The sequence below is a fragment of the Dromiciops gliroides genome, chromosome 2 (assembly GCF_019393635.1).
Source record: "Dromiciops gliroides isolate mDroGli1 chromosome 2, mDroGli1.pri, whole genome shotgun sequence".
Taxonomy (NCBI): domain Eukaryota; kingdom Metazoa; phylum Chordata; class Mammalia; order Microbiotheria; family Microbiotheriidae; genus Dromiciops; species Dromiciops gliroides.
The window spans coordinates 550,532,835-550,550,446 of record NC_057862.1 but is presented as its reverse complement, the minus strand read 5'-3'; the positions used below and the strand labels follow the sequence as shown (position 1 = coordinate 550,550,446).

The window sequence follows — 17,612 nt, the reverse complement described above, 5'->3', positions numbered from 1 at the left end:
GCAGCTGGGTGGCGCAGTGGATAGAGCCCCGGCCCTGGAGTCAGGAGTACCTGAGTTCAAATCCAGCCTCAGACACTTAACACTTACTAGCTATATGACCCTGGGCAAGTCACTTAACCCCAATTGCTTCAAAAAAAATTTCTATAAGCTGTCTCTATGTCTTTGTTACAGTTAAGGTCTCTATGATCTTATGTTCTTGTTATGGGTGGTGATTAATATGGGTAACAAGAGCCTAGGCTCTGACTTCTTATGAAAGGCCAAGTCTTTTAGTTATCCATTAATCCCTTTCTGAGCTGGGGTCTATAAGTTATAGCCCCTCTTGGAGCTCAGATCTTAAGTTTGTCTGTTAACCTTTTCTTTGCCTCCTACATCAATCTAATAATCCATTATACTACTGGTCCCCACCAACCCTAATTAGCAATATAATCCTTAAGACATTTGTGTTTTACTTACTTCCAATTTAGTATATTCATTGTGACATGCATGATATTTCAAATGCCACTCTATGGTAAAATTCACAGGATCAGGACAGCTGAATGACTTAACTGTTTAGAAAGAAAGAGTTTCATTTCAAAAATATAAATTTAAAACTCAAAATTAGTATTTTTAAAGTAATACATTTTGAAATGTTTAATGTTTTAATTCAATAAAATGAACTTATTCAATCCAAAAAAACTAAATAGATTAATTACAACAGTACAAAAAACTTAATGTTACTAATGCATACTGTTAAGTCCAATGTGACAGCCAGGTATATATAACTTGTTATAAGGATAACCTATTTGATCCCAAGTCTTATATGATCCTACAGTCATTTTCTATGTTCTTACCCATACAGACACAGGCAGTGTAGTAGAAAACACAGTTTTATCACTTCTTTTCCAATGAGGGAAAAAAAATCACTAAGTCCTTTGTTAGATCAATACAGAATAGAGGATTACAATAAAGAAACCTTGTGTGAAAGGAACCCTAGAGATCACCTAGGTCTTTTGCCTCCTCCATCAAGCTGATGAGATTATGACTATGGGTACTATGTGACTATGGGAAAAAATTCAGCCTTGCAAATATTAAGATTTCAAACAAAATTAAAACTATATAAGGTTACCAAAAAAATGTCTTTAGGAAAAAAAGTCATTCCCCTCACTAATGTTATACTTACCCTTAAGCTTGATCTCAGTAGAATTAAACATCGTTTTCCTAAATATTAATAGTCTTGATCCCTACAAAGAAAAACAAAAATGTTATATTAAGTCCTAAAGACGGTTAAAGAGTTTATTATTTGGGGGCAGCTAGGTGGTATAGTGGATAAAGCACTGGCCCTAGATTCAGGAGGACCTGAGTTCAAATTCAGCGTCAGACACTTGACACTTACAAGCTGTGTGACCCTGGGCAAGTCACTTAACCCCCACTGCCCCACAAAAAAAAAAAGCGTTTATTATTTAAACTTTACCTTTACTGCTTAAAATTAAAGCATCTCTATTTTACTACAGAATATACATACAAAACCCCTCATCAGTAAATAAGTGATCAGGAAATGCAGAAAAGATGACTGCCTAGGTAGTTCAGAGATAAAACTCAAAATATTCATTAAGTGCCTACTCAAGACAGTGCAAAGATACGTCAATTCATTTGTTTACCTGCAAAAAGTAAGTCATAGCCCCAAGTACAAATGAGGAGGGGCACCCATTTGTGAGAAAGCACAGGTTATCAATCTAATTCTCCAACCCTCAGGGAATGTTCTAAAAACTTTCAGGAGTAAAAGCCCATCTTCCTCAGATAACTAAAAAGCTAAGTGATACTGAACTAAAGCAAAATAAATTAACTAATCTGATTCTTATTAAATGCTCAATGACAAACTGAAATTTCCTTCTTTTTTGATAGGCAAGGGTAGCACAGTAGACACAGTAATGGATCTGAAGTGAGTAAGACATGAGGTATAATCATTTTTCTCATGCTTCCTAGCCACATGAACCTCTGCAAATCGATTAATGTGTTAATCCCAGTTTCATCATTTGTGACCCGTGGCTAACACCTGCAGTTCCCCTTCAAAGGATCCTTGTACAAGACGTTGCATGTAAAAGGCTTTTGCAAATTTTAAAGCACCAAATGTTATTTTTTCCATTGTCTGTATTTATTTGAGAGAAATCATACAAAGTACACTTTAATTTTATGCCATCTGAAATATATGTACATTGCCTAATAAATACCCTGACAATTTGCAAGTTTTCTGCCCATTATTTTATGTGCTTGCCTTATTGAGCATTAGCATATAACTCAAGATAAATGATATGGATTATTTTTTTCATTATAAAGTCCAGCCCATGAATGTAGGTTGTCTATAAGTCTATGCCAATAAATAATGATCTGTGTGTGCCAGGTCCTGCAAAGTTGTAAAAGCTTCAAGTATGATTGGGTAAAAGGTTAGCATGGCTGAATCTAAAGAAGCTAGTCACTATTAAAATCAGAACTCAACATTTTTTGTAAATTGTGACCCTTTACTGCTGTCCATCTCATTCCTCTTCGAGAAGGAGTTACCATATTACAAGGGGCTAACTGCTTGCTACTTAGCTTGACCTAATTTCCTTCAGACATTCACTAGTTCTATGAAAATGTATGTGACTTTCCATTTGCTTCCTACTTTCTGCATATCTTCACATCTGGACAAATGTCCTGTGTCTTATAATACCTGTAATTAAATAATCTGTATATACACTGAAAGCAGATACTTATCTGTTATCTTATATCCAGGCACACTTCAACGCAAGTAAAGATCCATCATTTTATCAGAGTATTCTCTCCACACTTCGAACCATCCCCTCAGCCTCTAAATATAGTTATATAAAAGCTGCTGCTGCAGCAATAAAGACACCACAGACACCCACCACCGTGCCTACTTTCTGGTAATGAGCCACAACGAATTAACTGGGCAGGTTTGTGCATGATAGATCAATGACATCGAAAGTCCTTCCTTTTACCTCAAAAGGACCCAGAAGAGCTAGTGAAATACCTTTCAGGAACACAAAGTCACCTCCCATGCTATGAAAAGACGAGGTAGGAACTCTATAGAGCATGAAAATATGTAATAAGTAAGCACAAGAGAATATCTAAAGTTGACTGAACTACACAGAAACAGAACATAAGAGTTAGAAGGAATCCTTCACATAAAAGCCTTTCAAATTCTTATTGAGAGGGGGGCAGCTTGGTGGCACAGTGAATAAAGCACCAGCCCTGGATTCAGGAGTAACTGAGTTCAAATCCAGTCTCAGACACTTGACAATTACTAGCTGTGTGACCCTGGGCAAGTCACTTAAGCCTCATTGCCCTGCCCTCCCCCCCCCCAAAAAAATTCTTAATGAGAGCTATTGGTCCCTCTCTGTCTTCTTTAGGCAAAACATTCCCAATTCCTTCAACAAATGCTCCGATAGCAATGTCCTCACCACCCTTCACCAACGCTTAATTAGCAGTGTGGGCACATAGTAGGTGCTAAATAAATGTTTACTGACTGAATGACTGGTCACACTCCTGAGATGTAGTGCTCAGTACTGAAAACAATAGGACCGATGTGGTTTGGCCATGGGCAAGGTATGGTGAGTCTCACACTTGCTCATAGTGGCCTTCCTCTTAGTTGCCACATCACAGCTCCACTAATAGCCTTCTGTCTTTTTCATATGAACTTATCCCTGGAATCCCACTCTTTGTGATCACTGTTTCCTTTAATTATAAGCTCCAGCATTTTTCAAGGAATAGAATTCGAGCTTACTGACCTGAATTGCTATCCCCTTTTGACATATGGGATATGTTGTTCTCTCCTACAGCACTTCATCAAAAATAACTAAAAAAGTCTTGCTTGTCTTCAGCATCTCTAAATAGGTACAGCTAATTCTGAGCTTGAGCATTCCTAACCATATTTTTATAGAAACACTTTTCATTCATTCTCATTTACCCTGGTGAGTTCCAAAGAACTGAGAGCAAAAGGGGGCCTTGGAGACCATCTAGTTCAATCCTTTCATGTTACATATGAGGAAACTGAGGCTTAAAAAGTTAAATGACCTATCTTCCTAAGGCCACACAGGTAGCAAGCTTCAGAACCAGGTTCTCTAACACCAGTGAGGACTGTACACTTACATAAGTATGTCCTCTTAATACATGTGTTGTACCTAATGCCCACCCAAACTCCTGCCTATCCTCTTCCTGTTGAATAGGAAATATAGTAATACCTTTTCAAAGCCATAGTCTAGTCAAAGGTTCTATCCTATGTCTCAGTGATACTTTTGATATCAAATTTTCCTCCTTATGTTAGGATCTTTCATTTGTACTTGTTATCAATACTTAGCAATACTTTGGGCATGTATATGTGCATCTAGGGCCATGGGTTTTATTGGGGCTTTCTTTTTTAAAAAACATATTATGGGGGCAGCTAGGTGGCACAGTGGATAGAGCACCCACCCTGGAGTCAGGAGTACCTGAGTTCAAATCCAGCCTCAGACACTTAACACTTACTAGCTGTGTGACCCTGGGCAAGTCACTTAACCCCAATTGCCTCACCAAAAAAATATATATATTATGCAGGGGTATTATTGTTGTTTATTTCATGGATTTTGCTTCTTGTGAACTGGGCATCTCCACAGCTATTATTCTTCCTATAATGTAGCTAATGTGTGATACGGCTGTTTTGGATAGTTAGGGGAACTAGTGGAGAAAGAACTGGACTAAAGGCCAAGGATTTCTTTATTGCTCTGTAATGGCTGTCTCAGTATCCTCTCATCAAGGAATCATTCATTAACCACTGCTACTAATTGTTTTCTTCCCAGACTGACTGCCCTCACATCTAATTCACCCTTCGGACCCACAGCATCATCCCTTGGAGTCCAAATAGCTGTTTTAATCTTTAAAAAAGCATAGTTCCCCCTCCCTATTCAGGAGGTACCTCATATCTAATCGATCCTTCTTCCTTTTCTTTGTGACTGTATACTTAATGAGTATTAAATTACTTCTGACCCTACTTCCCCCGCCCCCAAAGTTCAATGGCAAATTAATACCTCTAACTTTAAGAATAGAATTTGTTACTCAGGCTTATAGGAAGTAATTAACTAGGAAGTAAGTGGTGCTCTGTACTTAAACATTGCAGAGGCAGATGAAAAATAGAACTAGAGTACTCATGAGCCATTCCCCTTCCTTCCTCCTCTTTAATGCAATGATAACTATATTTTTCTCTGCTAGCTTTAATGCAGCAAAAAAAGTCATAACTTCTACAACTATATTCAGTCAAGCGATAATGCAATTCAGAGTTTGGTGAGATCAAATCAAAACATCACACTAATGCATCTCCCATGGAGAAAATACTACTCTCAGTGCCTAACCTGTAAGTTTAAGGAATTGAACGAGATGGCCTTTAAGGTCCCTTCAACTTCTAAATCTATGACCTCATCATGTTTAGGGTCACAGTCAGCATCTTCAAACATGCCTAGCCTTCTAACTGGATATATTCCTGCCTCACGTCTTTCATCATTACAATCCATCTTCAACTTTAAAAGTCTATGTTACCTAAAGTCTGCCCAGGTCACAGCCTCTCTACCCATTCTCCCCCCACCCCATCCCCACTCCAGTGGCTGGCTCCCTATTATTCCCAGAATCAAATTACAAAAAAAAATTAAAAATAAAATAAATAAAATAAAAAAACAAAACACCCTGTCATTTAAAGCTCTTCATAACCTGGATCCATCCTACCCTTCCAGCGTTCTTACACTTTAAAATACATAGGTGTTCTGTCTGTTCGAGTCTTCATGGCCCTGGCAGGGGGTTTTCTTGGCAAAGGAGCTAGGGGTGTGGTTTGGTGTTTTTGCCTTTCTCGGTGTCCCCCCCAGCACTCAGCACACTGTGACTGGACAAAGTAAGCTTTGGACAGATATCTCAAGGCTGGCTGGCCGGCCGCCAGAGGCTCGGTCTGAGCCCCTCTTCCTGAATCCTGGCCAAAGCAAACAAGCCAGTAGGGACAAACCCCCAACTCCTGCCTGCTCCCGGTGACGCCACTGCAAGCCCTGGCCGGAGGTGCTGCGGTCCTCTTTGCCCAGTGTGGCCGGAGATGCAGCTCCCACCTCCTGACGTTGCCTAGAGCCCAAGCTGCCAGAGGGAGGTTGGGGAGTCACGGGGCACGTCGCCCCTTCTCTCGCACCCCACCCACCCGCCCGTATACACGTGCCGGGGTCCTAGGAGAGGGATTCCGGTCTATCCCCGTCCGCTGGGGGGCAAGGGCAAGCCCCCTCAGGGAAGCCTCGGCCCCGAGGTTAGAAGGGGAGGAAGAAGGGAATGGGGTGAGCGGCTCGGAGAAGGCCCGGAAGGCGCCGCGTCCGGCCCGGGGCCTCGCCTCCCGGAGACACCACTTACGTTGTTGACGGTCCCTGCCCAGCGCCCCGGCTCCGGGGCGGCCCCAGCGCTCCCGCACAGCCAGCAGAGGACCAAGGGCAGCAGCGGAGCCGCGCCGCGGCGGCCGGGCGGGGGCCGGTGAGGAGAGCGGCTGGGGAGACGGGGAAAGACCCGGTCGGGCTCAGCGAGCCGCTGCCCCCCGTGTCGGCAGGCGGCGGCCATGTTGACGCAGAAGCTTCACCTGCTGACCGCGTGACGTCCGCTCCTCCCCCGCCCCCGCCCTCGCCCCCGCCCCCCTCCGGCCCTTACCTGCCACGCGGCGGCCCCACCCCTTGACCCTCCCGCCCCACTCGGGCGCCAGCCTGGGGAAGCGGCGGACGGGGAAAGGTGCAGGGTGCGGGGAGGGGCAGGCCCTGCGCCCGAGAGCCGGCTGGGATGGGAAGAAGGAAACCCCTCTGCTAGTGCCTGACTTAGACTAGGCCGGGGGCCAGGCATTCGGACCCTCCCGGCAAGGTTTCTAAACTGGATGACGCATGGGAGTGAGATTCTAGGGAACTGTCAAGATGAGAGTGAATAGAGGAAACCCAGAGAACCCCGGGGTGGATGCCCCCGGAGTACTGGGAAGGCCCGGCGGCCAGCGCCCCGGGGGCCTTGGCGCCCAGGAATGCGATTTCCGTGGCTGGACCGCGGGAATCTCAAATTCCAGGTGTCCCAAACGTCTGAGTGCAAGTTTAAGCGATCAGAGCCCAGTATGAAACTATTAAATCGAACTCAGACTTTTGGAACAACAAATAGAATATGTCTCCTCGCCTCTAGACTGAGGAAGATGGGACACCAATACTAGGGGCCCGGGGGGGGGGGATGGAGAGGGAGGAGGCTCGATGCCTCTACATTAATGAAAATGGGACACCAGTAGTAATAGTAATGATAATAACAAAGTGGTTTTCCAGCTAGCACTCAGAATTTGCAAGAAGCAAAGAATTGGAATGCAAGTCTCCTGGTACCTGACCCTCTTGCATCACCACTTCTGATATTTGCTAATAAAAAACAAATTAAAAAAAAAACCCACAACCCTGCTGCTTCCTTTCCCCCCCCCCATACCTGCTGCTTCCTAAACTCAGGTGCCCTACCCCAACCTTAAAACTCTGCATTTTTGAATTTCCACATGGATTTTGAGGAAACATGGATAATAGGGTTGTAGATGATTGTAGAAAGTGGCACAGGGTGAGAAGGAGCAGGCTGTAAAAAAGATGAACGGCCTGAATGCTGACCAAAGCCTTACGAATAGAATTGAAAAGGGGAAAGAAGTTAGAAAGCAGAACTTCAACTCAACAGGCATTTAAGGTGCCATCTGTATGCCAAGGCACTGCTAGGAGCTAGGGAGAAAAAGACAAAAGAAAAAACCCTTCATTGCTATGGCTATAAGATTGATTTTAGATTTTTTTTGTTAAGTTTGTTGGTGGTTGTTTTTGCAGGATTGAATATTTCAATAAGTGCAAAAGTATATTAGTAGGGCACCTAGGTGGTGCAGTGGATAGAGCACCGGTCCTGGAGTCAGGAGTACCTGAGTTCAAATCCGGACTCAGACACTTAATACTTACTAGCTGTGTGACCCTGGGCAAGTCACTTAACTCCAATTGCCTCACTAAAAAAAAAAAAAAGGATATTAGTAAGAAGGGTCAGTTGCACTCATAAACAAATAGTTGTACTTCACATGTTACCCCCCCAAAAAAACCCCAAAACCCCAACAACTGTAGCTTGGCTTCCCATCTACTTGGCTTCTACATCTACCTACTTGCCTTGTCTTGCTTCCTCTCTATCCCATATTTCCCTATGTCTTCTCTCATTCCCCCACCCCTTTCATTCACTCCTTACTCCATGTCAAGGCTATCCCTCCATCTGTACATCTCCTTCAACTATCCCCTCTTCCCTTTACAAAGGCTACTTCCTTTCTGCCTAAAACCATACTCAGGTCTTTCTCATTCATTCATTCATTTGCTTGTTCATTTATTTATTTGTATCTGGTTGTTCATTTATTTATTTATATCTGGTTACGTGATTTCATTGGTGTAGTGGATACTATGTGTAGAAACTCTCTCCACTGGTATAACTGGGCAGCTCATCTGTAATTTATGGTTTAAGATTGTGGCCTAAGTGGCTTGTCAATAGAAACATTGCTTGTATGTGTCAGAAGCAGAACTTGAACCCAGGTCTCTCTCATTCCAAGGCTGGCCCTCAGTGGTCCCTCTCTAATTTGGGGGGGGGGGGGCAACGAGAGTTAAGTGACTTGCTCAGGGTTACACAACTAGCAAGTGTCATGTGTGTCTGAGGCTGGATTTGAACTCAGGTCCTCCTGAATCCAGGGCCAGTGCTTTATCCACTGCACCACCTAGCTACCCCCTAAACTCTTGTATTCTTACTTCCACCCAAACCAATTTAATGAAATATCCATCTTAAAATATGATCAATTCTGTTAATCAAATGTTTATTATATCAATTATATGCAAAAGCATATTCTGCTGATAACACTCTTTTTATTTTTTAATTTTATGAACTTAACAACATCATTTTCACATACAAAGTAGAACAGAAAAAGAGAATTGTACATGAAAATGTTTATAAGTTGTATCTCCAATGCCTAGTGCAGTGCCTGGCACATAGTAAGCTTAATTTTTCTTCAAGCATATGATAAATTCAACATATAACCTTCCAAGCCATACTGTTTATCTATCCTTCCTTCCAGCCTTTCTTCTATGAATTTTAAAAAATGCTTCAATTACCTTCTTTTAATTTTCATTTTTGTTTTAGCATCCTCTCTCCCTTCATTCCTGACTCTATCCCCTCCAACTGAATAAGAAACTAAACCCATGGAATAAATATGTATAGTCAAGAGAGACATATTCCCACATTGGCTATGGCTGAAAATATATGGCTCTTTCTCCATCCTGGGTCCATTTCTTCTCTATAAGGTGAATAACATGTTTCTTTGAGGGTCCTCTGGAATAGTGGAAAGTGGTTGGTCATTCTATTGATCAGAATTCTTAATTTTTTCAAAACTGTTTTCCTTTGCAATGTTGTTATTCTTAAATAAATTGTTCTTCTGGTTCTGCTCACTTCACTGTGCCCAAGTTCATAAAAAAAACTTTCCCAGCTTCCTCCAAAAAACATCTTTTTCAACATATAAATCACCAACACCATTAGGAAAAAGGCTTTTGAAAGCCATGGGTAGGAGATTATTCTTTTTTAAAATTCTTTTTATTTTTTATTAAATATTTCACAATTACATATAAAAAAATTAACAATCATTTTTTAAAAAACTGAGTTGCAATCTCTCCCTCCTTTCCTACCTCTCCCCCCTTGAGAAAGGAAGCAACTTAACATCTATTATAGATGTGAAGAGGACAGCTAAGTGGTACAATGGAATCTGGAAGAAATCTTCCTGAATTCAAAGCTGGCTTCTGACACTTATTAGCTGTGTGATACTGCACAAGTTACTTAATCCTATAAAAGGTCACATAAAAAAGCAGGAGCAATGAATGAAATACTTCCCACAATTATGGACAGAGGAAGAGTTCATGAATACTTTTATAAATATAAGTCAGATTCCCTTTTGATGCTTCATTTTAATAGGGAGGTGGTTTCTCAAATTGGTTTTTCAAATAATATACCAATCATGTGAACACTCTAATAGGTCGTACCCAGCTGGAAAGACTTTGACTATGTTTCTGATGACAGACTATATATGTCTGTTATCTGAGTTTTAGGGGGCATAGCAGGGGTCTAGGTTTTTGGTGGGGTTCTTTTGGCCCCAGCAATTCATTAAATCATTGATATTATATATTATAAACCATCTATATTAAGGTATGCGAGGTTTATAATTTGCATCAAAGTGAAATAATGAATCTTTGAAGTATATAACTACATTGGCATAGTAGGAAAAAGCATTGAACTTGGGATCAGAAGACCTTGTTTTAATTTCCAGCTTGGGAGCTTTTAACTCCCAACTTCTTAACCTTGGGCAAATGATCCTCACCTGTCTCAATTTCAGTTTCCTCATCTGTAAAATGGAGATAATAATACTCATACTACCAACTCTACAGGTCATTGTTATAAGTATCAAATGAAATAATGTATATAAAGCACTGTATTGTTAAGTATTGTGAGAAAATTATTAATAATGGGGTGTTTTGGGGACTCAGAGACACACACACACACACTCACACAAGAACTCTGGCTGGTTTTGCAGGGCCAGCCCAGAGTCAATACAAGTTAGACTTTGGGCTCTGAATAGAGACAATAGAGATTAAAACCACACCTACAGGGAAGCCTTTCCCCCCAGAGGGTCTGGCCCCTGGACTCTGACCTCAGCACATAATGCTCATGGACCACCCTCAAGTCCAGTAAACCAATAGATTTGAAGGATGCTAGCCAATTAGCTTGGAGCAGTGTGTAAGGGCCACCTTACACACTTATGCTCTAACTGGCTTTCTTGACCTGGGAGGTAACCAAGTGGCCTTTTCTCTCTCTCTCTCTCTCTCTCTCTCTCTCTCTCTCTCTCTCTCTCTCTCTCTCTCTCTCTCTCTCTCTCTCCTCTCTCCTAGGTATGTAGGACTTCTGTACTTTCAGAGCCATGTCCTTTCTCTTTACTATCATTTAATATGCTTTAATTAATGCTTAGTGCCCCAAACTGGTGCAGTAGCCTTAAATTTCTAAGCAGCAGTATATTAGAAACCCCAGTTTAAGTTTCCTAAAACCTAGAACATAGACAGGCACTCCCTTCTAATTTCAAATGACACAGTATTATAGTATTATACGAAGTTAAGTATTATATTAGACGCTGTATTGTTAAGTGTTACAGTCTCTATCTTATAAATTGAGAAATGGCCGTACAGGAAATTTAGATGACTTAGCCAAGGTCAAAATTCTTTCCAAAAATTGACCATTAGGTTATCAAGCCAAAGTTTTTTGTTTTTGCTTTTTAAATTTTTCCCCCAGTAGATCTTACATTAATATGAAGATGAGTCATAAATCAAGAGTAGCAGTGTATTTTCCTTTTCACTCCATAGTCAAGAACATGGAGCATTATGAGATTGCAATTCAGTACTGCTAATTGTAGATATCCTTACATCTGACTTTCTCCCAAAGAAGACGGGCACAATTTTCTATGGGAAGTTACATATTTTTTCCCTTAAAAAGAAAAGTTGATTTTTATTTTTTTCAAAGATAGGAGTGTTTTTATTCATTGCGCAGAAACCTTGATAGATTTTCAAGCTTTGGGGGACTTAGTTATGACTAAGAGAAAGATTGAGAACAGAATTCCTACAACCTGGCGATCCTATCTTTCTTCAATTCCCCTGTGAAGTTGTCTGGAGTCTCTCTCTTCTACAAGGTGAAGTCAGGAACCCAAAGAGAGCGAACTCCTCTCCCAGCATCTGCTTCCTACTTTGTGTGTTCCTCCCAGAAATGGGAGGCTCCTCAAGTTGATTGGCTGGTAGCCTTGATAGACAGTACCCATGAACAAACGTCACTTCCTGACTCCAAGGAAAAGCCGCATGGTCTTGCCCTCAGAGGCATCCTCCTCATGGTGGAGCTTCCCTATAGTAAGTCTCCAGCAGGTGGCGTCATTCCAATCATTAGAAAGGGAAGGAATGTAGACAATTTCAGGTTGAGCACCCTCTAGTGACCAGTGATGGCAGATCCTGCAGCTTTAAGGAACATTATTCCACATAAATATCAAAGAGTCTCTCTCTGGTGGGCAACTCACATATTGCATTTCCTCCCTGAATAATTAATATGATTATAAAATGTCTTTCTATAAGCTTGAGGAAGGAAACACTTAAGCCACATTACCCAGGGAAGGGAACATATAGATTACAGAAGATATACATTTTTTTTCCATTTAGTTGAAATAAAAATTGTCAATCTAATTATAGTTTTACTTAAATCCTCTCTTCAAAATTCATCATCCAATTCTAGATGATTAAAAGCTGATCATTTCAAAGGTGCTTTCCACCATTTGCTGACATGGTATGATGAGACTATTTCTAGAATATAACAAAATTTCCCCACTAGATGGCACTAGAAGAGAATATATTTTTGCATATGCTTTACGCAGCCGCATAGAATCACAGAATCTCACAACTTGAATAAGAATCCGTTGGTCACATACCTAATAAGTGGTCATCCAACCCTTTGCTTCTCCAGTGTTGAAAAACTTGCTCTTGCCAGTACCAACCATCTCACTTTTGAATAACTCTTACTGTTGGGAAATTTTTCTTTTTGCCAAACCCAAATCTTCTCTGCAAATTTCAAACAAGCAACAAGCATTTATCACGTGCTTTTTTATGCCAAGCTTTGTGTTAAGAACTGGAGTTACAAAGACAAAAATTAAACAGTGTCAGTCCTCAAGGAGGTTGGTTTTCTCCAAAGGGCCAAGTGTGTGTATATGTATATGTATGTATACACGCACACCTGTATATATATGTATGTACATTTGTACACGTGTGTGTATGCAAGTATATGTGTGTGTATAGACCATGTATAGGCATGTATAGATGATGCAAAAATCACACATAAGTTTACCTTGGAGAGGAAGGCACTAATAGTGTGTAAGGGAAGGGATAGTCTGTTGTGAAGGAAGGTAAATTGTGTTTTACCTGAGCCTGAAAGGAAATTTGGGAATTCTAAGAGTTGAAAGGAAGGAAGGAGTGCATTCCAGGCATGGGAAACAATGGGTGTAAAGATATGGAGAAAAGATATGATGTTTATGAGAAATAGACCACTTTTACTTAATGGTAGAGTACATGAAAGGAAATAATCTGTAGTAAGGCTTGAAAAGTATCTTCTAGGGGGCAGCTAGATGGTGCAGTGGATAGAGCACTGGCCCTGGAGTCAGGAGTACCTGAGTTCAAATCCAGCCTCAGACACTTAACACTTACTAGCTGTGTGACCCTGGGCAAGTCACTTAACCCCAATTGCCTCACTAAAAAAAAAAAAAAAGTATCTTCTAGACAGGTTGTGAAGGGCTTTTAATACCAGGGGGGTTTATATTTGATCCTAAAGGTAATAGGGAGCCAGGTGAGTTTATTGAGTTACATAGTTAGACTTTAGCTTTGGGAATATCAGTTTGGCAGCTGTGTTGAGGATAGATTGGAAAGGGAAAGGCTTGAGGTGAGACCAATTAGAGGCCATTGGAGCAGTTCAGGCTGGACATAATGAGGACTTAAACCAGGGTGTTACCTGTCAGAGAAGAGAACACATATGACAGTTGTGAAAAGGGAAAGCACAGGTTCTGGTGATTAATAATTGGATATATAGTGAGAATAAGGAGTCAAGGATGACACTGAGGTTGTGAACCTGGGTGACTGGAAGGAATATACAATAGCTTTAACAAAACCAGGAAATTTTAGAAAGGAAATGTGTTTTGGAAGACGGCTGAGGCGAGGATAATGAAATACATTTCTGACATGAGTTTTGAGATTTCAGATTACCAGGTCAAATTCTCCAGTAGGCATATGTGGTATGGGACTAGAATACAGGAAAGAAACTAAGGATGGATCTAGGGATCTAGGAAGGCAATTCATATCGAAAGTGAAGGATCGATCACCAGCATGTTCTGTTAGTAATCATGTGATGTCAGGAGACTTAAGAGGACAGCCTCCAGCATATTGGGAGGATGCTCTGTGGAGAAGTAATAGGAGGATATGGACAGGGGTTGCACAGGATTAGAGGACATGGATGGGTTGTGACTGGTACCTTTGGAGGGAATATCACACTTTTGAGATCATAGGTCCTTCAAAGTACCCATGTTTAATATGTAATAATAATAATTATCATTATCAATGAGCATTTATTAAGCACTTATGATATACCAAGTGCTGAGGATATGAAGAAATGCAGAAACACTGTACGTGACCCCAGGAAGCTCATATTTCATTAATGGGGGAGGCAAGATGCAAATAATGATGTATATGCAAGATGGGTACAGTGCAAATGGAAGGTAATCCCAGAGGGAAGGCACAGGTGAGTGGGGTGGAGTGAAAGGGACTGGGAAATACCTCCTGAAAGAGGAGGGATTTGAGATGATTCTTGAAAGAAGCCTGGGAAGCCAAGAGGAGGGAGAACATTCCAGATGAGGGGAACACTCTGTGCAAGGGCATGGGGTTGGGAGATGTGTCCCACATGAAGAACTGCAAGAAGGCCAGTGTTGGGGGCAGCTAGGTGGCGCAGTGGATAAAGCACTGGCCCTGGAGTCAGGAGTACCTGAGTTCACTTGACACTTACTAGGTGTGTGACCCTGGGCAAGTCACTTAAACCCCATTACCCTGCCAAAAAAGAAGAAGGCCAGTGTTATAGGGGACATTTTATGTAGGGACTACTAATTGTTTCAAGTAAATGTATTTTGGTTTTAAAATACCTGTATTTTTTAGTTCAGTCTGCTTTGGAGAGAGATGTCAGAAGCTTTGAGAAGACAAAAAGGATTAAAAACAAAACTGGAGAAACACGGCTTCAACACAGTTCATTACCAAAACCTCCTGTCAAAAAAGAAATCTTCCCTTTCCCCATACTTTTCATTTTGGAGCATTTAACAGAAGTTAGGCTGCTATTTGTATTGATTGTCTTCCTGTTTAAACCATTTCCTCACTGACTCAGCAAATAGCCACATGCTTCGGCTTGCTTTGTCCTTTGACGGAAAGAGTCACAAAAAGGTCACAAAAGTTTGTGAACAAGTTGGAAACCAGCTTCTCCTACTGCTGGATGACAAAGTTCATAAATAATGTTATGCCACAGACTTGCAGACACTGGATTTCAGTTGAATTTATACAGACTCCTTGAAAATAGCACAATCTCTGGACAGTATCATACTGATCCACGATAAGAAAGAATTTTCTTGCTGGGTTTTTCTCATGGCAAACCTTTCTTCTGTCTTTGGTCTGTGCAGGAGGAGAAGGCTACCCTCTGGCTGTTTTTCTGCCAGGGTCTCTTTCCTAGACCTCACCTGGACCTCCACTCCACAGCCCCAAATCCAAATGACAAAGCTACCAACGTATGCCACAACCCACTGTCAACTATACCACCAAGAGCAATTAGAACCAGGTATAATAATAGCTAGCATTTAAATAGTACTTTAAGGTCTACAAAGCACTTTACAAATATCTCAGTTGATCCTTACAACAAAACATAGGTCTTATTATTATCCCCACTATACAGATTAGGACACCTAGACAGAGGTTGTGACTGGAAATATTTCCAAAAAATAAATGCCAAACTTTTTTCTTCTTGTGTAAAAAGGAAATGAAAAAATCTCACATGTTGTAGAAACCAAAAGGTGATTACCCATTCTGCTTAGTTTATACAATCCATGACCCATGGTTGATGCAATGAGTTTCTCTTTCGTATATCTTTAATAACTCTAGTTAGTAAGTCTAGTCACCCTGATTGACTAACCTTTGTTGCATTCACCTTTCCGTCTGGTGGCTTCAGATCTGATCTCTCAGCAGGTTCTCAGCATTTAAAGTCTTATTGTATACGCAACCAGAAACTCTATGGCATATAGGAACCAGCTCTGGAAAAAAAAAAAAAAAGATAAAACCTTTTTGTTAAATGGAATGAAGGCCAGGAAAGTCTGCCATGAAGCACTGAGCACTGTATTTCTCATCTTTTATGTTTTTCACCACCACTTTAGGTCATGAAATCAAATTGCTACCTGAAAGTAGGGACCTCTTTTCGTCTTCATTGCCCTTACCGCACCCATCAGAAATCTTGCTCATAGTAGGCATTCACTAAATATTTAAGTTAATGAGACCACCTGGGCTTTTCAATGACAAAAAGGTAACCACTTCAAAGACCTTTTAGAAATCTTGTCATATTTTATATATATAATGGGGGGAGCCATTACATACAGCAGAATCAGCAGCAGAGGCGGCAGCAGAGACAGAGCTGCATGGCCAAGATGTGGGATTTCATGGAAGATCAGACTGCTGAGTTCAAGGAGGCCTTCCAGCTATTTGACCACACGGGGGATGGAAAGATCTTATACAGCCAGTGTGGGGACGTGATGCCAGAACCCCATCAGTGCTGAGGTGCTCAAGGTCTAAGGGAATCCCAAGAGTGATGAGATAGGGCAACTAGGTGGCGAAGTGGATCAAGCACCGGCCCTGGATTCAGGAGCACCTGAGTTCAAATCTGGCCTCAGACACTTAACACTTACTAGCTGTGTGACCCTGGGCAAGTCACTTAACCCCAATTGCCTCAGTAAAAAAATTTTTTTTTAAATTAAAAAAAAAAAAAGAGTGATGAGATGAATGTGAAGGTGCTGAACTTTGAACACTTTCTGCCAATGCTTCAGACTGTAGCAAAGAATAAGGACCAGGGCACATATGAAGACTACGTAGAAGGGCTTTGGGTGTTTAATAAGGAAGGTAACAGCACAGTCGTGGGGGCTGAAATATGGCACATCCTCATCATTCTGGGTGAGAAGATGACAGAGGAAGAAATGGAAGTGTTGGTGGCAGGGCATGAGGACAGCAACGGTTGTATCAACTATGAAGAGCTAGTCTAGGTGGTGCTGAATGGCTGAGAACAAAAGTCCCCTTTCCTAACTTTCTCTGAAAATGATCCTCTTGCCCCTGAAGCAACTAACTATACATTGTCAGGGTTACCAACATATCCTTCCTTCCAACCCTTATCACATGTCCTCTTTGGCCTACCTGCTCTCTTCTTTCAATAACCAAACTTGCTAACAGCTCCTAAAATAAATAAAGTAATAAAAAAATTTTTTTTAATTTAAAAATATGTATGATGGGTATCTTATTTCTCGTATTCTTAATGGGTATGGGAGGAATGAAGGGAGAGAAAGAATTTGGAACTGAAAATAAAAATTAAAAATTGTCATAGATCTTTAGCATTTCTAATGTAACTCTTCTCTGATTCAGTTAAATAAGTATTCAAAGAACACTTAAAGAGATTAAGTGACTGCCCAAGTGTCTGTCTGTCTCTGTCTCTCTATGTCTCTCTGTCTTTCTGTCTCTCTCCTCCTCACATTTTCTCTGGCTGTTCCCCATGCATAGAATGTGCTCCCTCCTCATGTCTGTCTTCTGGTGTCCTTGGCTTCAAGTCCCAGATAAAATCTCACCTACTACAAGAAGCCTTACCTGATTTAATCAATATACATTGATTGATTACAGATAATCTTGATTATGATAATAACATATATATGTATGTGTGTGCATATACATAATCTCTCTATA

The 17,612-nt window shown here is 41.0% G+C and overlaps 1 protein-coding gene and 1 pseudogene across 1 annotated transcript in view; one reads left to right on the top strand and one right to left on the bottom strand.

Annotated features, from left to right (window-relative positions):
• TMEM87B (transmembrane protein 87B) overlaps positions 1 to 6,585 on the bottom strand; it is a 45,098-nt gene extending 38,513 nt beyond the window's left edge. The window contains exons 1-3 of the mRNA XM_043981093.1: positions 6,385 to 6,585; positions 1,160 to 1,220; positions 454 to 545 (exon numbers count right to left, since the gene is read on the bottom strand). Of these exons, the coding sequence (XP_043837028.1) occupies positions 454 to 545; positions 1,160 to 1,220; positions 6,385 to 6,585 (354 nt within the window). The remainder of the gene's footprint in view (positions 1 to 453; positions 546 to 1,159; positions 1,221 to 6,384) is intronic.
• A 341-nt stretch (positions 6,586 to 6,926) lies between these two features.
• Positions 6,927 to 16,942, top strand: LOC122739288 (annotated as a pseudogene).
• The last annotated feature ends 670 nt before the right edge of the window (positions 16,943 to 17,612 follow it).